Raw genomic sequence first — 21199 nt, 5'->3', positions numbered from 1 at the left:
TACATAATTTGAGACACATATTTTAATGCTGAGAAGCATGAGAAAACACAGATGTCCTTTCAAAATTTGCAGGGATTTTGTAGTGACTAGATTAAGAAAGCAGTGGTCATATTTAATTTCCGCTCATTGAATTGCTGTGCCAGTTTTATAATGAGTTTATGGCTGACCATACAGAAATGCAGAAGGGCTTGTGTTGCATTACCCAAATAATGATCAGTCATCATACACACATTTATCCTTCTGTGCAGCCGCTGGAGAATTATGGAATGATTGGCAGTACTGTAGCCGGCAACTGTCTGAAGCTTTTTTTCTGACGAGTTATCACAACTGAATCTATCTATCATCATTTTTTTGAAAGTTTTTTTTTTTACAAGATTCACTGCTTTCATATAATTTCAGCCACTGCTATAAAATCAAAATGTATTTATAATATATTTTGTTCTTTTATTTCATTTTTCATATTTATTCTTAGTATAACACCATTTTTTAAAATGAAAAGAATGCGGTTGAGAGGGGAAAGTATTGGAATTGGAAACAGTAGAATTGCTCCCTGAGCATTTTAAGACAACCTTTTCTGCTAACACACTTCTCTTTCCATACACATGCACAAGCTCTCACACTCAGAGCAACATTTAGTTGAGGTTGTATAAACAACCACAGAAGAAACAAATTAGTTTCCGGATGGGATTAATTTCCCTTGTCATCTGTGGAAATGATGTGGGTGTGTTCATCCACGAGTGATTTCTGTACTTTCCTCTCCTATCACTCTTGAAATCCCATGTGATCCTATCCATTTTAGGGTTCAGGGGTGCTGGAGATCTTCCCAAGCATGTCTGACCCCATGAGTATACATCATGGTGTAAAAGATTTGTATTCACCCCATGTGTGAAAATGTTTATGGCTTTAAACCAATAGTGTTTGTACTATGGCTGTTGTCCTTCATTGTAACAGTGTATGTGAAGCTGCCCATGAACACCAGGCCATAGCCGAGGTTTTCCATGAATCTGAGGCACCTGTTCAGCAGGCAGAGCAGTGGTCATGTGGCAGTGTGGTGGTGGAAGCCGGGCAGTGATTGTGTGGTGGGGTAGGGAGTGGGGATGGCACCCGAGACTTTATTGGTTCTGTCAGGGAATCCAATTATCAGGGCTCACTGTCCTGCCACTCATTAGACTGGGCCGTGCCAGTGGGGACATTGCTGAGGCTCAGAGCTTCTCAAGGACACAGGGAGTGAGGAGCTGTTCTCCTAATCGAATCACACCATGCTCATAGCCAAGATCTCAGAAGCACAAAGCAATAATATTTGATCCCTGTATTGGCCAATGTAGTACAGGGAACGAGGAGTTACAAAAGGAGAGAGGGAGACGCCCTTTGCACGGTTGACTGAGGAGGGGTCAACTACATTCTTGCCATCTAAAGCCATCTATACTCTTGAATGCCTTGTTCTCTAGACACACACACATACTCACTGCTGTATGAAGCGGGGATTTTGTGCTCACAGCAGGACTCTTTTCTATTGATATCGCTTATGGCGTTTCTCGGCCCCTCCACCCAGATTTAGTGATTTTGATGTGAGATCCCTATCTAATAATGACGAATGTGGCAAGTTGCCCCACAGCGGCGGAGCCGCTGGTTCCACTGCAGCCAGGAAGCCATGCAGGAGTGGCCCCAACGGGTGTGGGGTGATGACCTCAGGCAACCCTGACCTAATCAAGAGGCGCGGGACCTTCTGCAATCTGTCATGTTCAACTTTTTTTGGGCTCTGAAACATTCATAAGACCTGGCACCACTTTTTTTGAAAAGTATGATGAGAATGAACTATCCTGCTTGTTGCGAATACCGACCCAGTAGCACAGACCACACTTTGGAAAAAAGCTTCAATCTCGTGTTAAAACCTAAAGGGAGAAGAAAAGTTTGCAAAACATGATTGAGACTGGCACACTGGGACACACCCATGGGCAGTGCCATGGTTTTGGAAGTGCATAAAACCTTTTATTTTTACAACCTCCCCCCTTCCTTGCCTTTTTCTGTGTGAAACCTAGCCACTGTCACAGCCGTGCACAAGGATGAATTTGTGTTCCTGAGTAAGTGTGGTACTGAACAGCATGCACTTTTACTATAGCACACACTTATCAACTCGTTGCATTAACTGCATCCTAGAACACAGTTGCAAAAAGAGGGCCTCATGCATTATAACATGGTATACACATAGTAACACAGAGTTTTTGCACAATATTGCAATAATGCTGCTTCCACATCTGTCCATCTGCTGCTGTTTCATCCTTCAGCACACCTCTGAGATCTGCTGCACTGCACAAGTCTTCTCTGTTTTTTGAGTTAAGGGGTGGTGGTGTTTTGTTTTTCATATGCTGCGTTCAAGTCAGTTTTGCTGGCTGAACAGCCTGACAGTGGGGTTTGGGATGAATAGGTTTGCAAAGAATGAAATTGAAGTGAATGTTTACCTTTTCTTACCAGGTTAGGGGGTCTGAAATATACTCCGGCTACCTTTACCTCAGGAGAACATTTTTCTTTTTAAAAAATTTTTTTTTTCTTTTATCTAATGACCAGTCTCTAATTGCTGATGAATGTAAATAATGTATGTTTATGAAAATGCTCGGCTTTGTTTATGGTGTATTTTTAGTTTTTACATTATTGTTTACATTATTAGCACTGCAATTGTTATCTTAATCATTGTCATTATTATTATTATCATCTTTCAGTGTTCATTTATCTTCCACCTGAGGCTCCATCTGAATCAAAACAAAAGTAAATACAACAGTAAAGTTAATTTTATGTCTATGAATAAATAAATATATAACTCCAGATTTTTTCCTAATTTTAGCTGGTTAAATGCACTGCAAAGTGCTTTACCTCTGGATGAAAAGATGTAGACCAGCAAGACTAAGAATTTTGGTTTAATGGATTTGCTTGCAGCTACCTGGAGGTGTTTTAGAATTTTATCCATGCAGCATGAAACCGATAGCTAGTGCAAACTAAGGAGATTTTATTTTTGCAGTTTCAATATATCCTTTCAATATATCCTGCCTTTTTATTGTAAATAAATACTGTAGTGTACATAGGAAAACAAAATTAATGATTAAACCCTTTTTACGGTCACTACTCAGCTTGTTTTCTATAGTTCATGTCCTATTTGGCATTTCATCACAGCACCACGGTCTTTTGAGACATAAGTAGTATCATGCTGTAGTAAGATGCCATACCGAAAGTGTGACAGGAAGACACTCTAGATAACAGCACCGAAGAGAAACATCCAGCCTCTTTGAGAGGATGTCACCGGTCACAAATCCCAGTATTCGTATATTATTAAATGGAGATGCAGATGGATATCCCAGGCCTGGACCAATAGGTGGGTAGAACAGGTGGTGAGAAATTCACAAAATGTTGGACATAAAGAAACAGCAGATGAAAGTTATTTTCCCAACATTCTAGGGGAGGCTGAAAGAGTTATAAGTGGTGAAGAAGAGAGCTACATGATGCATGATGTTTTCCAGACAGATGGTAAGGTCCTGTACTGGAGAAGCAGGAAGTACACATGTTTATTTTGAAGAAGGTGAGCCTCAATTAGTGGATTTTGATCCAGGTGCAGATATCAACAAGGTACACTGACATCTGCAAAGAGATGTATGTAATGTAAGGAAGATCGGAGCTACTTCATCATAACAATAATATGGAAGCTGTGAATGGCATCAGGATGTTGTGGTGGAGGGAGATCAGAAATGAGCTAAGGACTGAACCCCGTGCTACCCCATTGAATAAGGTTTGGGGCAGAGGTGGAACATCTGTAATGAAATTTGGTAAGAGAGGTACAACACACAGGAGGAGGACAAACTCAAGGTGATGCATGAGATCATTTTACTAAAAGAGCCTGTTTGAGGGTTCATGGTGAAACCACAAGGTGAAAGGGCAACTAAGGTAGGAGGAGGTAAAAGGGGGGAGGTTGGGGGCTACAAAACTGGAAAAGGCTTTTGCAGAAGAGGATTCAGCTATGAGCTTGCGTGACTGAAGGAGGGAGGCAGGGGTTGGAGTCTGTGAGGACAGAGGAGGAGGCAGATGGCAGGCAGACAGATGGACAGAGACTGGGTGTGAAGGCTAGAGTGAAAGGGCTAGTGTGGCAGAGATAAAAGTTGATAATAAAGATGGATGACAGACAGGTGAAGACAGGACAGCAGTCCTGAAGGAGAAGTCCTGTTGCCTTCCTGTTTCGAGACTCAGAACATAGGAAGATATGTAAATGTAAGATATGAAGATGTTTAAATAGTGACGAGGGGCAGAATGGTCCTGAGGTTCATGTATGAGAAAGCACATTACAGTATAAGGATTAAAAGCTAAGCTAAATGAATTTGATTGGATGAATAATGAGGCTCTCATTTTAGCTCTAGCAATGAGAGGATGATGTACTGCATTCTGTCTCTGTAAAAAAATAGATGGGTGATGTGAAGGTGATATGGGAAAAAACATATTATGTTAGATCTGTTGCAGGTTTTAAACTCCATCCATGTCTACTGCTCAATAGGTCTGTATTTTGAATATGGAGTTACAATAAGATTGAAGGTTTTACAATTCTAGGATGCATTCATTGTTTGTGGCTGTCATTGGTCATTGGTTTGTGATTGGTCTGATAATCAGCTGATGTAATGGGCATAGTGAAGAGGTTAGCCATCCAGATATTGTAAAGATTAGTGAACTGCCATTACTTCTATGTAACATTGATCCAAAAACACAAGCCCTGAATACCTGACCCTGTTTTAAACAAACAGTACTTTTTACATGTTCATTTGTGTTGAAATAACACAAGTCTCCACCAGCCAGTGGCTTCAGTCCCCAGAGTTTTTTCCCAACTGTACGTAGCTCCATTTTCTCTCTATGCCCCAGAGTCCCCTTGAAACATTCAAATGTTTACCAGTTCCAAGTACAGATGGTATTTTTTAAAACCATCCCCAGTTCCTAAAACCTAATTTTGTATATTCCATTTGCATTTGATCCTAAAAACATTATTAAAGGGATATAATAGTCCACAGTAATAAACATCAGCTGACAAGTAAATGTCTGTGTTTGGTATTTAAAATATATGATTGCCTGTAGTGTGTATTGCAAGTTTGGCATGTAGTACCCTTCTCATAACAGATGGTAACAGGTAACAGTTTATAGCAGTTCTATTGCATGAAGGATAAACATTGAAATCATGCTAGATGTGTTATCTAATTAGATTAATTCATTACTCCCAACACAAACCTTGTCCTGCTGCCTGTCCTTGCATGTATCACAGCACTGCCCTTGATTTTCTGTCTCCCTTCCGGCTCTTCCTAGTTAGAAGGTGACATTGAAAAATTTGGGAATAAGCAGAGAGGCACTGCATTCTGGTGACATCTCCATTGTCTTCACATTCTCATGCAGGCCTCAAATTGTTTTGAATGAGACTAGCTATCATTCTTATATTACATTGAGATATTTAATTGCAAATGAGACTTTGTGCTCATAATCTCCATATTCTTTGTTTATCGCAAACAGAAAATTCTGGGGGAGACATTTTTATTTTTCCAAATTAGACAAACAGAAGCCAAGATGTTGTAATATTGATCGTTTCACAGGCTATAAGACCACAGTATTAGCTTTAGTCACATACCTTTTGTCAAGACAGCTGTTACTGTCAAATCTGTGCTGTGAAAGAGTCTTCTGTTGGGAACATTCAGATTAGTATAACAGGCAAGCCATTAACTGTATTATAGTTCATCTGTTGGTCAGTCACATCAATTGATCTTCAATACAAGTTCATAGTTTGATTCCAGTCCTCCCATGGCACAGTATTTAAGTTAGCATAAAAATGAATGGCAATTAAAGCCTAAAGTGGATCTGAATGAGAGTGCTGCACTTGGGCATGATAACTGTATGCTTCAAAAGCACAATCATTAAATCATGCAAATGCTGAGCATTAACCCATGCAGGGTTAATGCTTAATCCATTTTTCCTCTTTTTTTCCTCCAACTTTTAGTCATTGCCAATTATACATTTAGGCTTATCCCACCGCAATGACAACTAGTGAACCAACTCAGGAGTGCAGGGTGAGGTGCATCCAGTCCTCAGATACACACGCACACTTGCTTTGACTATTTTCTGCACTACAAGTCCTACAGTACACCAGGAGTTAAATGCCATAGGAGGACATGCACATCCTCCTGAGTAGCTCATAGGCACCCAAGCGAATCCTAGGGTGCTGAGAAGGGAGTGACTAGGGGACCCTGGCCAACTTACCCACCCCTATCCCCTGTGAAAAGAAGCCAATTAGTTCTGCCAATGTGGACTCCTAGTCATCGTTGGCAATTAACAAGAAAGGCTGTTTTCAAACTCAAAAGGGCTGTGGGAGCCCTATCCCAGGCAATATTCAAAAAGATTTACTTCCATTTGAGAATGAGAGAGGAATGATACAACAGCCTTCTCCAATGACTGGGATATTATTTGTCCTGGGGGTCTGCTCTGTTCTTAATGTCAACTCTCACTCAAAATTCATTATTCTATTTCCCATCTGATGCATTATCATTGGTGTAATGGGTCATTCCCTCCATTATTGAATTAAATGCATTTTAAAGACTAAGGTTTATTGTTGGCACAGTGGTTTAGTGCTGGGTGATTACCTTGTCTCCATGTTCAGTTTGTGTATGCGCATATAAATTATTCAGCAGAGTACTGAATGCTACACAATGCATGCATGGGAGCATTCACAACACTAATGGCTGAGGGTAATTTCATGATTGAAAGTAACCGAAGGGCCTTTTACCAGTACATCAGCTGTTAGGGAGGGGCAATGGTTGAAAGGCATTAGCTGCAAGGAGGGATCAGTTGGACCACTGACTGACCAGATCTTTCACTCAGCACTTCTGGTAGAGGTAGCACATTGCATGGGTTGACTGGGCTTGGAGCGAACCAATGGCTTAAAATAGCCTCTCTGGTTGCCCGGGAGACCATGTCTCTCGGTGGCGCTCAAGCGTTGACAGAGATTAGTCGCCATTTCTCCGCATGTATCCACAGACAAGACATCAGTCTGATTAGGCCTGTTATGTTACTTTAGCTGAGTGCTAATGATGTCAGTGGTGGAACATCATTTTCCAAACAATTTCAAAGGACTTTCAAAGGGAAGTTCCTGTCCATGGTTATATCAATAACATTTTGTGTTGCTGAGAAAGTTTTCAATGGCAGCGTGATTGCAGGAGGCATTAAAGGAGAACATGTGAAATGTTTGTGTTTATATTCTTCTTGTGCATTGCTCTGGGATAGGTTAATGTTTGACATCAGACTGATGGTCTGTGGATAGCTTCACTCTGTGGATAGCTTCAATTTAATTAACAGCTTGGGCTTTATTTGTCTATTTTTTTTCTTTTAGGGAAAAGACAGCAATAAGCTGTCCCTTTTTTCATTTTTTCATACTGTTAGAGCATGTCCCTTTTTTAATTTTTCATTTCTTTTAAAAAGTATGGGAGAAAGACACAATTGTGGTTTGGATATACTGAAAAAGGTTAAATGAATCAGACTGTGATTTTTGTGTTACAATAATAACACAATAAAAAATAAGAAAATAGTACGCACTGAATAAATGTCACAAGTGTTTTCTCATTAAAAGACATCTCATCTTATGTGTCATTCCAATCAATAGATTATGAGCGTTCTTCCAACATTCCAGTTCTTAAGTCGGTAAATACAAACATTTTTACACTGGCTACCTATTGTAGATCATCAGATAATATGCACTGATTACTGATCACTGGGGATTAGAGGGGAAGAATGTTGCATGACAGTCCACTACAGAAAATGACACTATCCCTTGAAGTCGGAATAAGTCAATGATTTCTTCCTGATAGCGGACCAGCAAGCTCTTTGTAGCTCTTGATTGTGTTAATGATGACTGTCATGTTTTGAAACCCACACCTTTCTTGAAAGGGATCTCCTTTTCCATCTTCTTCATATATAGACTTAGTATAGAATATGTTTGTTACCTTTCAACAGCTTGTTTTTCCTTCATTCTTGTAAATTATCTATCATATTATATTTACCTTAAATAATTAATTGTTATTATATATAAAATATAATTATGGAAAATACAATAAATATTTTATCACAATTTCTTCCTTCTGGAACATCAAGGACTGCCACTTTTCCAGCTATTGGCGCAGCCAAACAGGGCAGAATACAAAATTTTGTAACAAAAGGTAACATTTTAGTTAATGACCAATGACATCAATTTTTGGAAATATGATCAATAAATGCTAACACAACACCCAGTCATCTTAAATGCAGTGTTTATGAAACTAAAAATAGAGTGGAGCTGTAGTCATGCGTGTGTGCATATTCATGCGTTTCAAGAACAATACGAATTAAAAAATGACACGGTCTTGCTCTAGGCTATGCAAGCAGCATATACTGAATATTTCATATACAAATCCATATACTCGGAAAACTACCATTATGTGAATCAATGGACTCAGATAGGATGATTTCTGATATATTACCAGGTGGTTTGTGACATGTGGGCCACATCTCCCAATGGAGGTCAGACTGTGCTCTTAGTCTTAGAGGAATAAGCCTCTGGTCCCCATTAAACCTGAGAAAACAAATGGCAGCATTTAATGTGACTGTGCTCTCTCCCAACTCATCCTGAGTCTTAATGAGGATAATGACCACAACAGCACAAGATCCTGCCTCTCTCTCCTGGTGAATGTTACAATGGATTATGCTTCAGACATCTAGAAGTTAGTCCCCAGATTCAAAAGCCCCTCAGTGTAGAACAAACATGTAACCTGTTAGGATAAAGAAGGCAAACTACCAAGTTAACAGTGGAACATGTATCCGCCCGACACAGCCCGGGGGAAAGCAAGTAATCACACTGTGGGAAAAACCACTGGGGATCCAAGGGGGGATGGGGGGGGGGGGGGCATGGAATGGGGGCATTAGGAGAGTGAATATGGGTATGTGAATAAGGCTATTTCTATATGATTAGTGTTCAAAATAAATGCTGAATGTATTTGTGTAAGCTAGACTTTAGGCTATTTTGATTATTCACCAACAGATAGTCTGGTTAGCAGTAAGGGGAAGGGAGGGGGAATTATTTTCAGTTTAATCAACAACATGATATTCTGTCATACCTGTTCTGTGCTCAGTGGACATGTGCTTGAGACCTGTTCTCCCATAACAGCTCTTTTTTCCCCAAATCCTTTGAAACTGGCCTTGTTCGCTGTTTTGTTTTTAAAATTGATTAGTTAATGGACACTTCAGTAAGTGTAGCGGATTTCAGCTGATTAATAAGTAGCCGTTCTGTAAGGCCCTGGTCACTTTAGACTGTTGCATAACAGCAAATGGCTATCAAGGTATTCATCAAATAAACTCAGAGAGAGTGTGCTGGAGGATAAACCATCTAAAGGACCATAATTATGGAGCACTGTCTTGCTCTTCTTCACTTGGTGGCAGAGAGATGTGGCAGCATGTGGCTGACATCCAAGAAAGGTTATAATTATTAAAAATCAATGGGGAAAAATGTAATTCTGCATAAAAATAAAAAACAAATTTCAACAGCCTTTGTCCTAACCACGTAATCTGGGTTTATTATCGGCAAAGTACATGAAGAATGATAATGAATGAGGCAAGATGGGGTAAAGGGGAAGATTTTACTGCATGGCATGTGAATAAAGACATGGTTTAGGGAAAGGCTTTGCTATTTCAGAAGACTTGTGCTAATTCAGTGACAGCACATTGTAGTTATGGGCTCAGCATTAGATCTGAGAGGGAGTTTGAGATATTCATGTATCATTTGTCCTGTGTACTTTTCATCTGTTGTAACAGAAAATCATGAAATGTGCCACACAAAGCTACATTCACAGATTTTAAAACTTTAAAATACCATCTGCTCATTTTCAAGGACACTTTTTGTTTGTTCTTACAGTTCTTATTTTTTAACTGAGTAACAGTATCCTGTTATGACCCCAGTCTGACATTGTAGTTTTGCAGTGTAATTGTAATGCATCACTATGGCAACACAATATAGATGGAATTTTAAAGTTGTAATCTGTCATTTTATGGTGACTGTCTTTGCTACTTTCATTACTTGTCTTTCTTGCCATTTGATTTATATACTGCCTCAATTTTCCGGAGGCCTTGAAACTTCATGACTGCGGCAAAAGGATTGAGCTTCCAATTCACTTGAGCGTGATGCAATTATGATATGGCGACTACCGTTGGTGGGCATCTGCTTTTAGTTTGACTGAATCACACTTGACTAAGGTGTATAAATGACAGCATGCACTTTGTCTTTTAGTTGATTTCTCAATGTCTTCTGCCCTCTGCCTTACTTCACTGTAGAGGGTAAATTCAAATCCAATTGAAAACTCTGGGTTGGACCAAAAAAAGAAATGTTAATTGAATTAACTGAAATGAGCTCTGCTGGTTCAGTTGAAAACTCAGTTTTAAAAAAAAACACAGTTTTATTCCTCTTTCAAAAAGAGTACCATAGCTGTTCCACTGAATACCATCACCAGTTCTAAGAACAGCCATGTGTCAACATAAACAATTCCCCCCAATCACAAGCTGTCCTAGCTTGGGGCCATGGGAAAGGAAGATCCAGTGACTGGTATGGAGAGGTCCAATGGACAAGGGCAATTGCGGCAAATCAGAGGGACTATCCCAGCCAGGCCTCCCCAGCAGCAGCATTGTTTGACAGCTGCACGCTGAGATAAGAGTCGGGTTCATTTTCGCCTGCCGCCTCTCTGAATGGCAGTGATTGACACTGCTTTTCAGCTCCACAGCTGGAATGGACAGCAAGCTGAGGATGGTTTACCCTGCTGGTTTTCACTGTGACCCGCAATTTATGGTTTTGAAGACTGCACCTGGGACCAAAGAGGCATACACCAGCACATCAACATGGGCAAAACACAATGGATCAGACACACCGATGAAAGTAAGACTCTGGAATGCAGCAAAGAATGAAAGCTGTGCAGAGATTTTGTTTCTCAAAATGTCTTAAATTCTGTCATGTAGCAAATAATATGCTTGCCTCCTAGAATCTTAAAAAAGGTCACTGTTTGTGCCACATCAGACTTATAATTAATAAAGCAGATGAGTCACATGTATTTTTTATTTTAATTGTAACTTGGGGCCAGATAATATAAAACAATTGACCCATCCAATAATCTCCAAATGAAGCCCCAGTGCTCAGAGCCTCTTTTGTCTGGAGTAAAAACTCACAACCATTTCACTCCGAGGCTGAAAATGAGCATGGAGCAGTATGGAGGGTTAATCCATCCTTTTATTTTAAGTGGAGAATGTTTCTACACATGAAAATGCATTGTAAATCTCATTGTGTAGGTGACTCCATTTACAAATGCAAGTGGTCTGCCCTTCATGCAGGTGACTGACAACAAATACTGTACAATGTGCTGGGGCTTCGGTCAGCAGACATTAGCTCTCTTTTTGGCCAACAGGGCTGGCTGGTGCAGTTTGAGTTATTTCAAGGGTGAGCAGGTGGCGGTGGGCGGCATGACTCGCGGCTGTTGTAACCCTCTCCTTAAGAACGCTCCCACCAGACTGGGAAATGAAAAGAAACTCTGATATGAAAAGAAGCTGAACACCTCTGCCATGGCTTTGAGAACATAGTCTCTCCCCTCCTTAGCACTCTGTGCATCTATGCTTTGATAGTTCCTACACACCACACATCAGGAGTCACATTTCATTCATTGTCTCAGTATGTATATTGAGTTGTTATGCAGAGTTGTTTTTTTCAAGGGCATAATAGTGGGTTTAAAATCATAAAATAAATGAATGTACGCATTTGGATGTACAAAACATTCATCAGGATTTTAAAGGTTATATGCTACAGCTTTGAAAATTACATTTACACGTTCTCAATGTTTGGCAGGTAATGCGAATGTGTGTAGGTGTTATTACACTGTTATTAGTCTCATACATAGTCCATATATGGTATATAACTAGTCTAATCATAGATTCAAAGAATATCCAGGGAAAACATAATAAAGTTGTAAATATTTTTTCAAGCTCCTCCTACACTGCATGATGTCTGCTATTCAAACAGATCAGCTATACCTTAAATCTATTAGATAAATAGTACACTTTTAAAATGAGGTATTCACAGTTGTTCAGAGAAAGCAATTGGCCCTTGTAAAGGTGTTACAGGATCAATTGGACAATTTGAAAGAAGTGAATCTGATTGTAATATTAAATTAATTGTCATATATGTTGTCATTTGTGTAACTAGAAATAGCTATTGCATGAATTACTAGTTACAGCCATGTAGCTTGTTCTGAGGATTGTGTAAGATTTGGGTTAAATAGGGTTTAATTCACACCTATTGCTCTTTTTCTTTGTATCCTTGTTTTTCACAAGGTAACGTTTTCACACTACAGCAAAGCCCTCTTTAGAAAAGGGAAACACAAGGACACATTGAAAAAAAGGCTAAAATGGAACAAAAGACTCCAGCATGTTTAAGTATGGGAGCGGGGCTCATTAGAGAATGGATGGATCTCCTGACTGAAGTGAGCTATATTTAGGAGGGAAGGGTGACTCTGTTCCAAAATGAGGTCCTTTTAGTCAGAGCTTTGTCCCCCTCAGTTATTCTCTTATACACACACACACACATATATATATATATATATATATATATATATATATATATATATATGAATGATATATATATATGAATGATATATATATATATATATATATATATATATATATAGGTGGGGATGCACAATGGCATTTTGTGTGACTGAGCATTATTAAATGTGCTTTCTTGCTTTCGCTGTCTAATTATAGAGTAGATGAAATATGTTTCTGGGTTGTCATGGGGACAGAGAACATACCCAAGTGATGGACTTTATCATTTTATTTTGTGTAGTGAGCCAATGTGGGAGGTGAGCAATTAGTGTGCAAACATATCCATGAACTTGACGGTGACGTTCTCTTAATATGTAAAGGAGGGCAATACCCATGCGAATTGTGTGTAACAGACACGCATGAAGACAATTCATGGCTTCACTCCTTCATGTGCTTCTGGATTTAATTGCCTCAGATCAAAGAATCCCATTGCATAATTTTCCCAGGGGTATTGAGACTGGGATGCTGCATTCATTCCTGTTGCCTGCAGGAATCTCTGATATATAGACATCTGGAAAACAATCCAGTATTAGCACAGCATCGGCCTTCAACAGATTACTTGTGTGTAGTGCAGATGTGCAATTAAAAGATATGCCATAGAGGCAGAGGTCTAGGCATGGTCTATAAGAGGATTATAGCCAAGATGTGTGGATTGCAAAATAATATGCATACACCTAGTCTGGTGGGCAGCACACATGCTTTCATGCATGTGTTTATGGCCATTCAATGTTATTTTGCATGTTAGTTTTTTTTTTCTCCCCCTCTGATCACCGTCAGACTTCTGACGGATGACTGCTCTTCAAAGGCTAGCTCTGATGTTCAGTCAGTGTGGATGCAGCCACTTTGCCCAAACCAGGAACAAGGGACATATTCCCAAGGATGCACACGTTCAGAATAATTAATCAGATAAACTTCAGTACAATTATAACACAACATGGAATTCTGTAACCTCTGTTCCCCATTGCTGGACTAAATTGCAGCTTTTGTGTTAATTATTTGGTTACATAATTTATGGTCCCTGAGACATGTGTACATTGTTTCTCGAAGCAATTCCTAGTTTTGTGTGTGTGTGTGTGTGTGTGAGAGAGTGTGCGTCTGAGCATGTGCACATATGTACTTGTGTTCTTTACTGGAGTCTAGTTTTGTATTGAAGTTGCCTGGTACAGAGCACTTGAAATGATTGCTGAAGGGTGGTCAGTCTGTTAGCACAGTGCAGTACAGCAGACAGAGAGTAAGCAGAATAGGAGGCACTGAGATATTATTAAACTGTGATTTATAGCCTCCCTGCTTTGTGACCCAATTGGGCGACAGATGTGGGGTTACTGTAAAGAGCATGTGCCAAGATACTAAACCCTTGGGTAGAAAGAACCGAAGGAGCGAGGGATAAATAAGGTAAAGCAGATAGCAGGGGCCAAACAAGATGAGCACCAATGGTGTTTTTACGACAACACTTGTCCAGATCGACACTGTTAATTCTAAGAAATTTGTAGGAATTATTTGAGCAGAGTCTGTAACATTCAAAACAGAAGGACAAAGCTGCGCAAGGAAATTGCTTATCAGGAATGATTGCAGCTGGACTGTCCGTCGCTCGTCAGAACTGCCCCCCTCTGGCGGTAGTGTTTCATGATAAACACGCCATGGTTGCAGCCGAGAGCTGAGAACCACAGTGTTCATCTGAGAAACCTAGGCTGCTTTTGAAGGGATCATTCCAAGGAGGGATAATGGGAAGGTAACTTATACACAGAGGTTGTGGAATCCACATGGTCTTAAGCTACATGGCACAGAACTAGGTAAGGTGACACTACTAGGGAAATTGCTAAATGCAGTCACCAAGTTAAGGGGAATGAGATACTGAAGAATATAGCTAGTTTAACACAAACACAAATACAATGTATTGTGGGGCCTTTTCCTGGTAAATTTAAATGGCAAACGTGTATCTGTGAGGTTAGTATAACCAAGAAAATAAAATAGTGCTTATTGACAATTACAGTCTGTATACCAGTATAGTTAGTTGCCTGAAGTACCTGTCACTGATTCTTCTGTGTTCCCTGACTTCCTAGAATATTCTTCATGGAGACCTGTATCTCCGTGCCACAAAGCACCCTGGAGCATTGTAACAGAACAGGCTACTCAGCAGAAAAAAAGTTTTGTTGTGTTCTGTAGCTTTCTGTCTATTGAGCACACATTCATATGACCAGCTACAGCTGCAGCAGAACTAGCTGTGGATCAAACCTGAATTTACCCAGGATGCCATTCCGATACCAAGGTTTCCAGTGTAAGGAGGACTGAACAGAGGCACTGGCCATTGTCTTTTTTTCTGTGATTTTTTAAAAAAACATTTATTTAGTTATCTGTATAATAAACAATAATAATATAACAACAATAACATAAAATAACAAACAATAAACAATAACAATATAACAATAATAACCATCTTAATTAGCATTTACATGACCATAATAATACACATATATTGAATTTACACGCGTCATCCTGCAACCAATGGGTGGTGTGCCAATCATGTGGCGGTAGAGAGGAAATTTCCAAGTTTTCTAAGAAAAGTAGAGAAGCCAGCTAAGGTTTACCAAGGAGACCACAGGAGACCTGTAGTGTTTTTATTTTGTCGGTGTTTTAGTTTGCCAGTTTGCCAGTTTTTATGGCAAGGGATCTCAGCAGTGGTGCTGCTCTTGAATGCTTGAATTGTTCATTCAGAGAGCATGCTGCTTGACAAAGCTTTGGCAATAGCCTCCATGGATTATTATTTTTTTTTTATCATAAATACTTTAAAAAATGCATTATGTTTTCCCTAATTTGCTGCTTGGAATAGGCATTTGAATATTCCCACATGCATACAAGAGTAAGTAATGGAGAGTCAACAGCAGGAGTGTGATCTTGACCCCTGCTGACACAGTTGCTCATGCAGAATGGCCATTTATTCATAGCTCTGAGAGAAAAAGGGACTGCACTCAGTAAATATCTCACTGTCATTAAGGAAATTCTCTCTCTTCCTTGCAGTCCTTCAGAATGAAACAGACCGGAAGAATGCTCCACAGGCCGTTAGGATGGAGCATCTTCTCTGATCAGCACTCATTAATGTGACACTGGAGCTGCTGCAAACAATCAGGCCATGGCATTTATTTGCTTTTCAGTTCCCAAGGTTCAATGATCAATAGTATTGGACAAAAATGTACTCTGTCATGCTCTTCAACTTCTGATCAATATTTGTTTTTGTTTGAATTTCAGCACTTCTAAGATAACTTTGGAGACATATCCAGGTCCACAAATACATGTGCTGTCTGAATACCAGAACCAAACCAGAACTGACATACTGTATCAGTAAACAAAAACAAATCAATACTGAAAATTGGCAGCGTTTTTGAAATTATATGGGATTCTGATGGGTGTCTGTCACAGACAAGTAAAATGAATACTTTGTTGTTTTTGTATGTCTCCACGAAAAAAATGTTTTGATCAATATGTATATGAGGCATCATGCTCATCTTTTTATGGTTGTTTATTATTTATTCATTAGTTTTTGTTGTTGGTGTTTTTTTTATAATTTTTAATAAAGCAAGGTATTGTTACATATTAAATTGCTCAACACCACAGTTTGATATGCAAAATAACTTGTGATATATTTAGCAATGCAGCCTCACTAATTGTGAAATAGGGTATGTTGACAGGACATTCAGTCTTTGGACGGTCAATCTTTGACTGATATGAACCAGTCAAAACACAGTACATCATCGCTCCACCCATTACTCTCCCAAATTGAAATTAAGGGGTGGGCACACCTAGTTTTTACTTGATACTGCTTAATCATGAATAACTGAACACTTGGTTATTTGGACTCATGAGGCTGGAAAACTGATCCAAAATCAGTAATGAAAGATTGAGTAATAACAGGATGATCCCAGAACCTGGGCCGATAATCTCCAGGCTACGAGAAGGAAATCAGAATTTTGAGTCCATCTTAATGCTGCCAACGTCAAAAGCAGTCATACATGAGATTTTCCATTGGGTGAAATCTACCCCCCAGATGTGGACCAGTCGCTCCCACAGTGCATAGTGTCAAGCAGACAGCTTGCTAGGAGCGGAGGATGACTCTCCCTGACTGTTGTCAAGGTAATAGATGCAGCGGGTGCATTTTCTTATGTAACTGAGTTCCTAAGAGGCTGTTTGTCGCCGCTCAAAACTCTCTTCTATCGGTTGAAACCACTCTCAAATCCCCAGAGGATTACTTCCTGTTGGAGACGACCAATTAAAGCATTCAGTTGATGATTTTGCAATAACAGTCCGTGATTTTCCTTTGTGTGTGCTTCATGCCCATTCAAGGGTTAAGGAGGGAACTCCTGGGATTTCAGCATCCATCTGCTCAGTTTAATACCCCTGTATCCCTGCCATTTTTTCCTGTTGTTAAAGAGATAAGTCTCAGATGTTTTTTTCAGCATCTTGAACACTAATTCCTGCCTCTCATGTTGGCTGTTTAATTTGGAACGGCGTGTGGCCCACAGCCTCATCGCATCCTTTTGCCTGTTTCATCTCGGTGCACTGTTACACCCTGCAGCAGTGGCAATATAGCGCAAAAAAAGTCATGATGAAGTCTGTGCTGTGTGTTTTTATCCGACATAATCCAAGGCTATCATTATATTCTGTAGGGTTGTCCATTTTGTATCATTATATTGTAACTTTAGGGCAGCACAACAATGCACAGATACAGGCTGAAATGTAATTTAAACCATTACTGCATCGTAATGTATTAAATAGATGGTTTCACAGTTGGTGTATGAAAATAGGTGTCTCCTCCTCCTCCAGCACAAAGGCATTTTCCTGCAAGAGGACAAGTGGCAGATTGAAATGCTGTGGTAATGATACCATTCAGTTTCACATATCAGGGATGGAGGTGTCCATGTAGAGCCTGGGGAGGCCAGGTTAATGGGTTGGCTGTGAGTGACAGGCACAGTCTCGCATTAGGAGGGCTTGCCTTGTGGATCTATGGGAGGATGCAGCGCACTGCAGGAGCGAGCGAGCCTGAGCGGGTCAGACGGGGACAGGGCTGTGGATCAGGACCAGCAGGCCAGCTGTTTGCATCACCAAGGAGCCTAACTGATATGTCCTTTAGAGCCGGCAGGAGGGCTAAATTTAGGGTACTAAGCACATCCCTGCTGCTGAGCCAGAGGAGAGGACACGTGCATGCGTGAGTGTATGTGAGGAGTGCGATGGGTGCAGGTAGGAGCCATTTGTATTTGTGGGACACGAAATTTTAAACAGGCGCGTTCAGACATGTGCATGCGCAGAGGCGTGTGTTGTGTTTCTGGGTCATCTTCTGGCAGGAGCTCCTGAGTTTTCTAGGCCTCCTGCAGAGAGAGGTCCTGACTGTGCAGGCGCTGGCTTGTCACTTCTCGAGTTGCAGAGTAAGCAGCCCCCTGTCCTCATGTTTGGAGGTTACTTCAAACCCCCCCCCCCAGACCTTCCCACATCATCTCCTTGTTTGACAGCTTTGCTGTAAAATAGGCAAAGGAGAATAACCAGGCTTCTCTCGCAATAAAAGGTGCAAGATTTCTCTCTCTTTGTGGATTCTGGAATTCTCCCTAATGTGTTCAGCAAGAGACCTCATCAGGCTTGGGCCATGCACTGTGTTCTATCATATAGCTCTGTGAATTCCACCTGCGTGTTCACTGACAGAAGAAGGTCTGATAAGGGTTGAAGAGGATAACAGCAAAAGATCTGTTGGCAATGACTGCTCAAGCATAAAATAATTTGAGACAGGTGTGTGTAGACATCATTCATATCTGTTAGATATTACTACAAAATGTAATAAATACAGGTACAAACATTTCTGTTGAAATGCTGATGACAGAACTACTCACACAAATCTACTGCATTTCTTGTCTGTATGGACAAACCTTTGAAACAATTGTTTTTATTCAGCTATACATTAATTTAATTTGAGTTCTCTTGACATGTTATAGGATTAACATCAAAACACAAATTTACTTAACACGGGGTGCTTGATGTGCATAGATTAATTTGGTAGCAAAAATGGTGAGCACTAATAACATTTGGCAGTACTTTTTAAAGGCAAATTCAATATGTAGCCTTCTGCTCACATTGTTTGCAACCATGAGACACAGGACAGCCAAACACAAGGATGAGCATCAATTATCCCTCAACAGTGTGCTTGCAGCCAAATGAGATTCTCTGCTTCCCCATTGTATTTCACTGAAGAGAGGAACATCTCTCATTGAAAAAGGGATTGAAATGGTCTATGGAGTGCGTGAGAGGAACAAAACAAATTCAGCAGTGCTCTTGCCACTAGTACACAAAAGGTCCAGCATGCGCGCGCACACACACACACACACACACACACACACACACGGCTTGACAAATGTGTAGACTCACACCAAAGTCCCTCTTATTCTATCATGCAGGCACTAACACAGAAGGATATGCAGTGCTTTGAGGCAGAGAGAGACAAACTTCAACAGAGCAAGTCTCAACGCAAATGGATAAATGAGGTGCTGCAGGATGGTGATTTAAACTAAAGAGCCTGCAAATGTCTGGCATCTGGAGTAAGAGAGTGGGAGAGAGAAAGTGAGGAGGTTACGGGGACATGTCCAGAAATACCCAGCCTGTTGAGAGTCATTTTATTATCAGTTCACACGCTAAAACCACAGCAGCCGGGAAATAGCACTTTGAGTTATGTTCCTTGTTTACCTCTTTGCTCAATGTTATTCACAAAATTGATATGGAAAAAAAAACACATCACTTTTGAGAAAAAAAAAATCAGGCCAAACTCATAACAGCTAGTTCCAATCAAAGCTGACCAGCTTGTTGGAAAGAAGCAGGAATACTGCAGAAACATCCTAATCTAGTGTATATTATATGGAAAAGCTGTTGCTCCAGCTACTGTTTGTGTACCCGTATATACAATTCATATATTGGTTTTTCAGTGGAAATTGTGCTGCTGCTGTATTTAAAAAACTGTGTTGCACAATTATCGGTAGCTGAACTGTTTGAAGTTTTCATCCCACCTGCAGCACACACCTCATACATATGTATATGCAGTTTAATCAGGGGTAAGGCCAAGTTAAGACCTGTAAGGGGATGGCTGTACACCCTTAGAAATGTGAATATGACTATTTTCATGGATTACTTTATAAAACAAAAAGATATGAATGATTTTTCTCCATTTGTCACCTTTGGGCTTCCACAGACAGCAACTTCCTGCTGGGCAATGCACAGGGGCATCGTGGCTACCCTATTGTGTACTGCTCGGATGGCTTCTGTGAGCTTACTGGCTTTGCGCGTACTGAAGTCATGCAGAAGAACTGTAGCTGTCGCTTCCTGTATGGGGCGGAGACCAGCGAGCACGTGGCCCTGCAGATGGAGAAAGCTCTGGAGGGGCGAGAAGAGTACCAGGCTGAGGTGCAGTTCTACAAGAAAAACGGTGAGCCCAGTGTGGGGAACTTGAGCTCTGATTGTGTTTGTGTCCGCCATCCTTTACACCCTTGGTTTCATAGGGTAACCCCTGGGTGTGTCTGTTAGCCATTGTGTTCATTTTGTTTTTAAATGACTTGGTTAGAAGCTTACTCAACTAAAATATGTTTGTGGTATATGTATGGATGCTATCTGGAGTTGACTCAGGTAGTTACGGCAAGAAAAATGTCCTGGGCCTAGCTACTGATATTCATAAAGAATTGAGCTTTGTACCACTGATGGGGGTAGCTGCTGCTGTGCTGGGCTGAGGTTGGACAGGGGCCACTGTCTCTGTCATTGAGGTCACTGTGCACTGTAATGACATTGCTTGTTAAAGACAGTTGGAGGCCGTGACTTCACCAGAAGGTAATCAAGATGATGTGCACTCAGGGGAGACTTTCAAATTTGAAAGGGAAACTGCAAGATTTAGACAGCCTGAGAATAGTTTACCATCACTGACCTTTGTCTTTGAGCTGCTCCCTCACAGACAGTCACCTTGTGAAAACTCAGTACCTCAGGGACTCTAGAGCATGGCAACATTTGCATGTTCCACTGGGAGACCCAAGAGAAGCTCCTAATGAGCTGGCAGGAGTTCAAGCCAAGGCCTGTATATATGCAACTTCCCTCCCTGTCAAGATGTTCTGAGCTGAGCCTTAATAAGCCAGTCACCATCAACAAGAAAAACCTACCACTTAGCCAAGAATGTGGCAGTCTTACGATGATGTAACGTCTGCCTCATGACAATTACTAAAATCATTGGGAGGGGACCAACATTTGTATTTTCTGCATATAAAAGGGAATTCACCCAAGACATTAACAATTGTTATGTTTTTTCTTACTATAACAGTTGGCATACTTTCATATGGCAAATTCAGCTTTTAGGTTCAGAACCAAAGAGGGTCATCTGAGGTGCTTGTATCACTTGGAGAGCCCTCTCTGGCTCATTGTTGTATGGAGGTTTTACCCTGCCTAGGAGTTCGCCCAGCTAATTTCTCTAGACCCCTGATGACCTAACAGCCAACATATTTTTGTTGCTCAAACATTATGGGCAGAT

General features: G+C 40.5%; 1 protein-coding gene across 1 annotated transcript in view; it reads left to right on the top strand.

Annotated features, from left to right (window-relative positions):
* The window catches only part of LOC118785469 (potassium voltage-gated channel subfamily H member 4-like), a 52199-nt gene that overhangs the window by 1163 nt on the left and 29837 nt on the right, over positions 1 to 21199 (top strand). The window contains exon 2 of the mRNA XM_036540172.1: positions 19883 to 20116. Within this exon, the coding sequence (XP_036396065.1) occupies positions 19883 to 20116 (234 nt within the window). The remainder of the gene's footprint in view (positions 1 to 19882; positions 20117 to 21199) is intronic.

Source organism: Megalops cyprinoides, chromosome 1 (assembly GCF_013368585.1).
Source record: "Megalops cyprinoides isolate fMegCyp1 chromosome 1, fMegCyp1.pri, whole genome shotgun sequence".
Lineage (NCBI taxonomy): Eukaryota > Metazoa > Chordata > Actinopteri > Elopiformes > Megalopidae > Megalops > Megalops cyprinoides.
The sequence above is the reverse complement of the archived record's forward strand: the minus strand, read 5'-3'. Positions and strand labels throughout refer to the sequence as shown.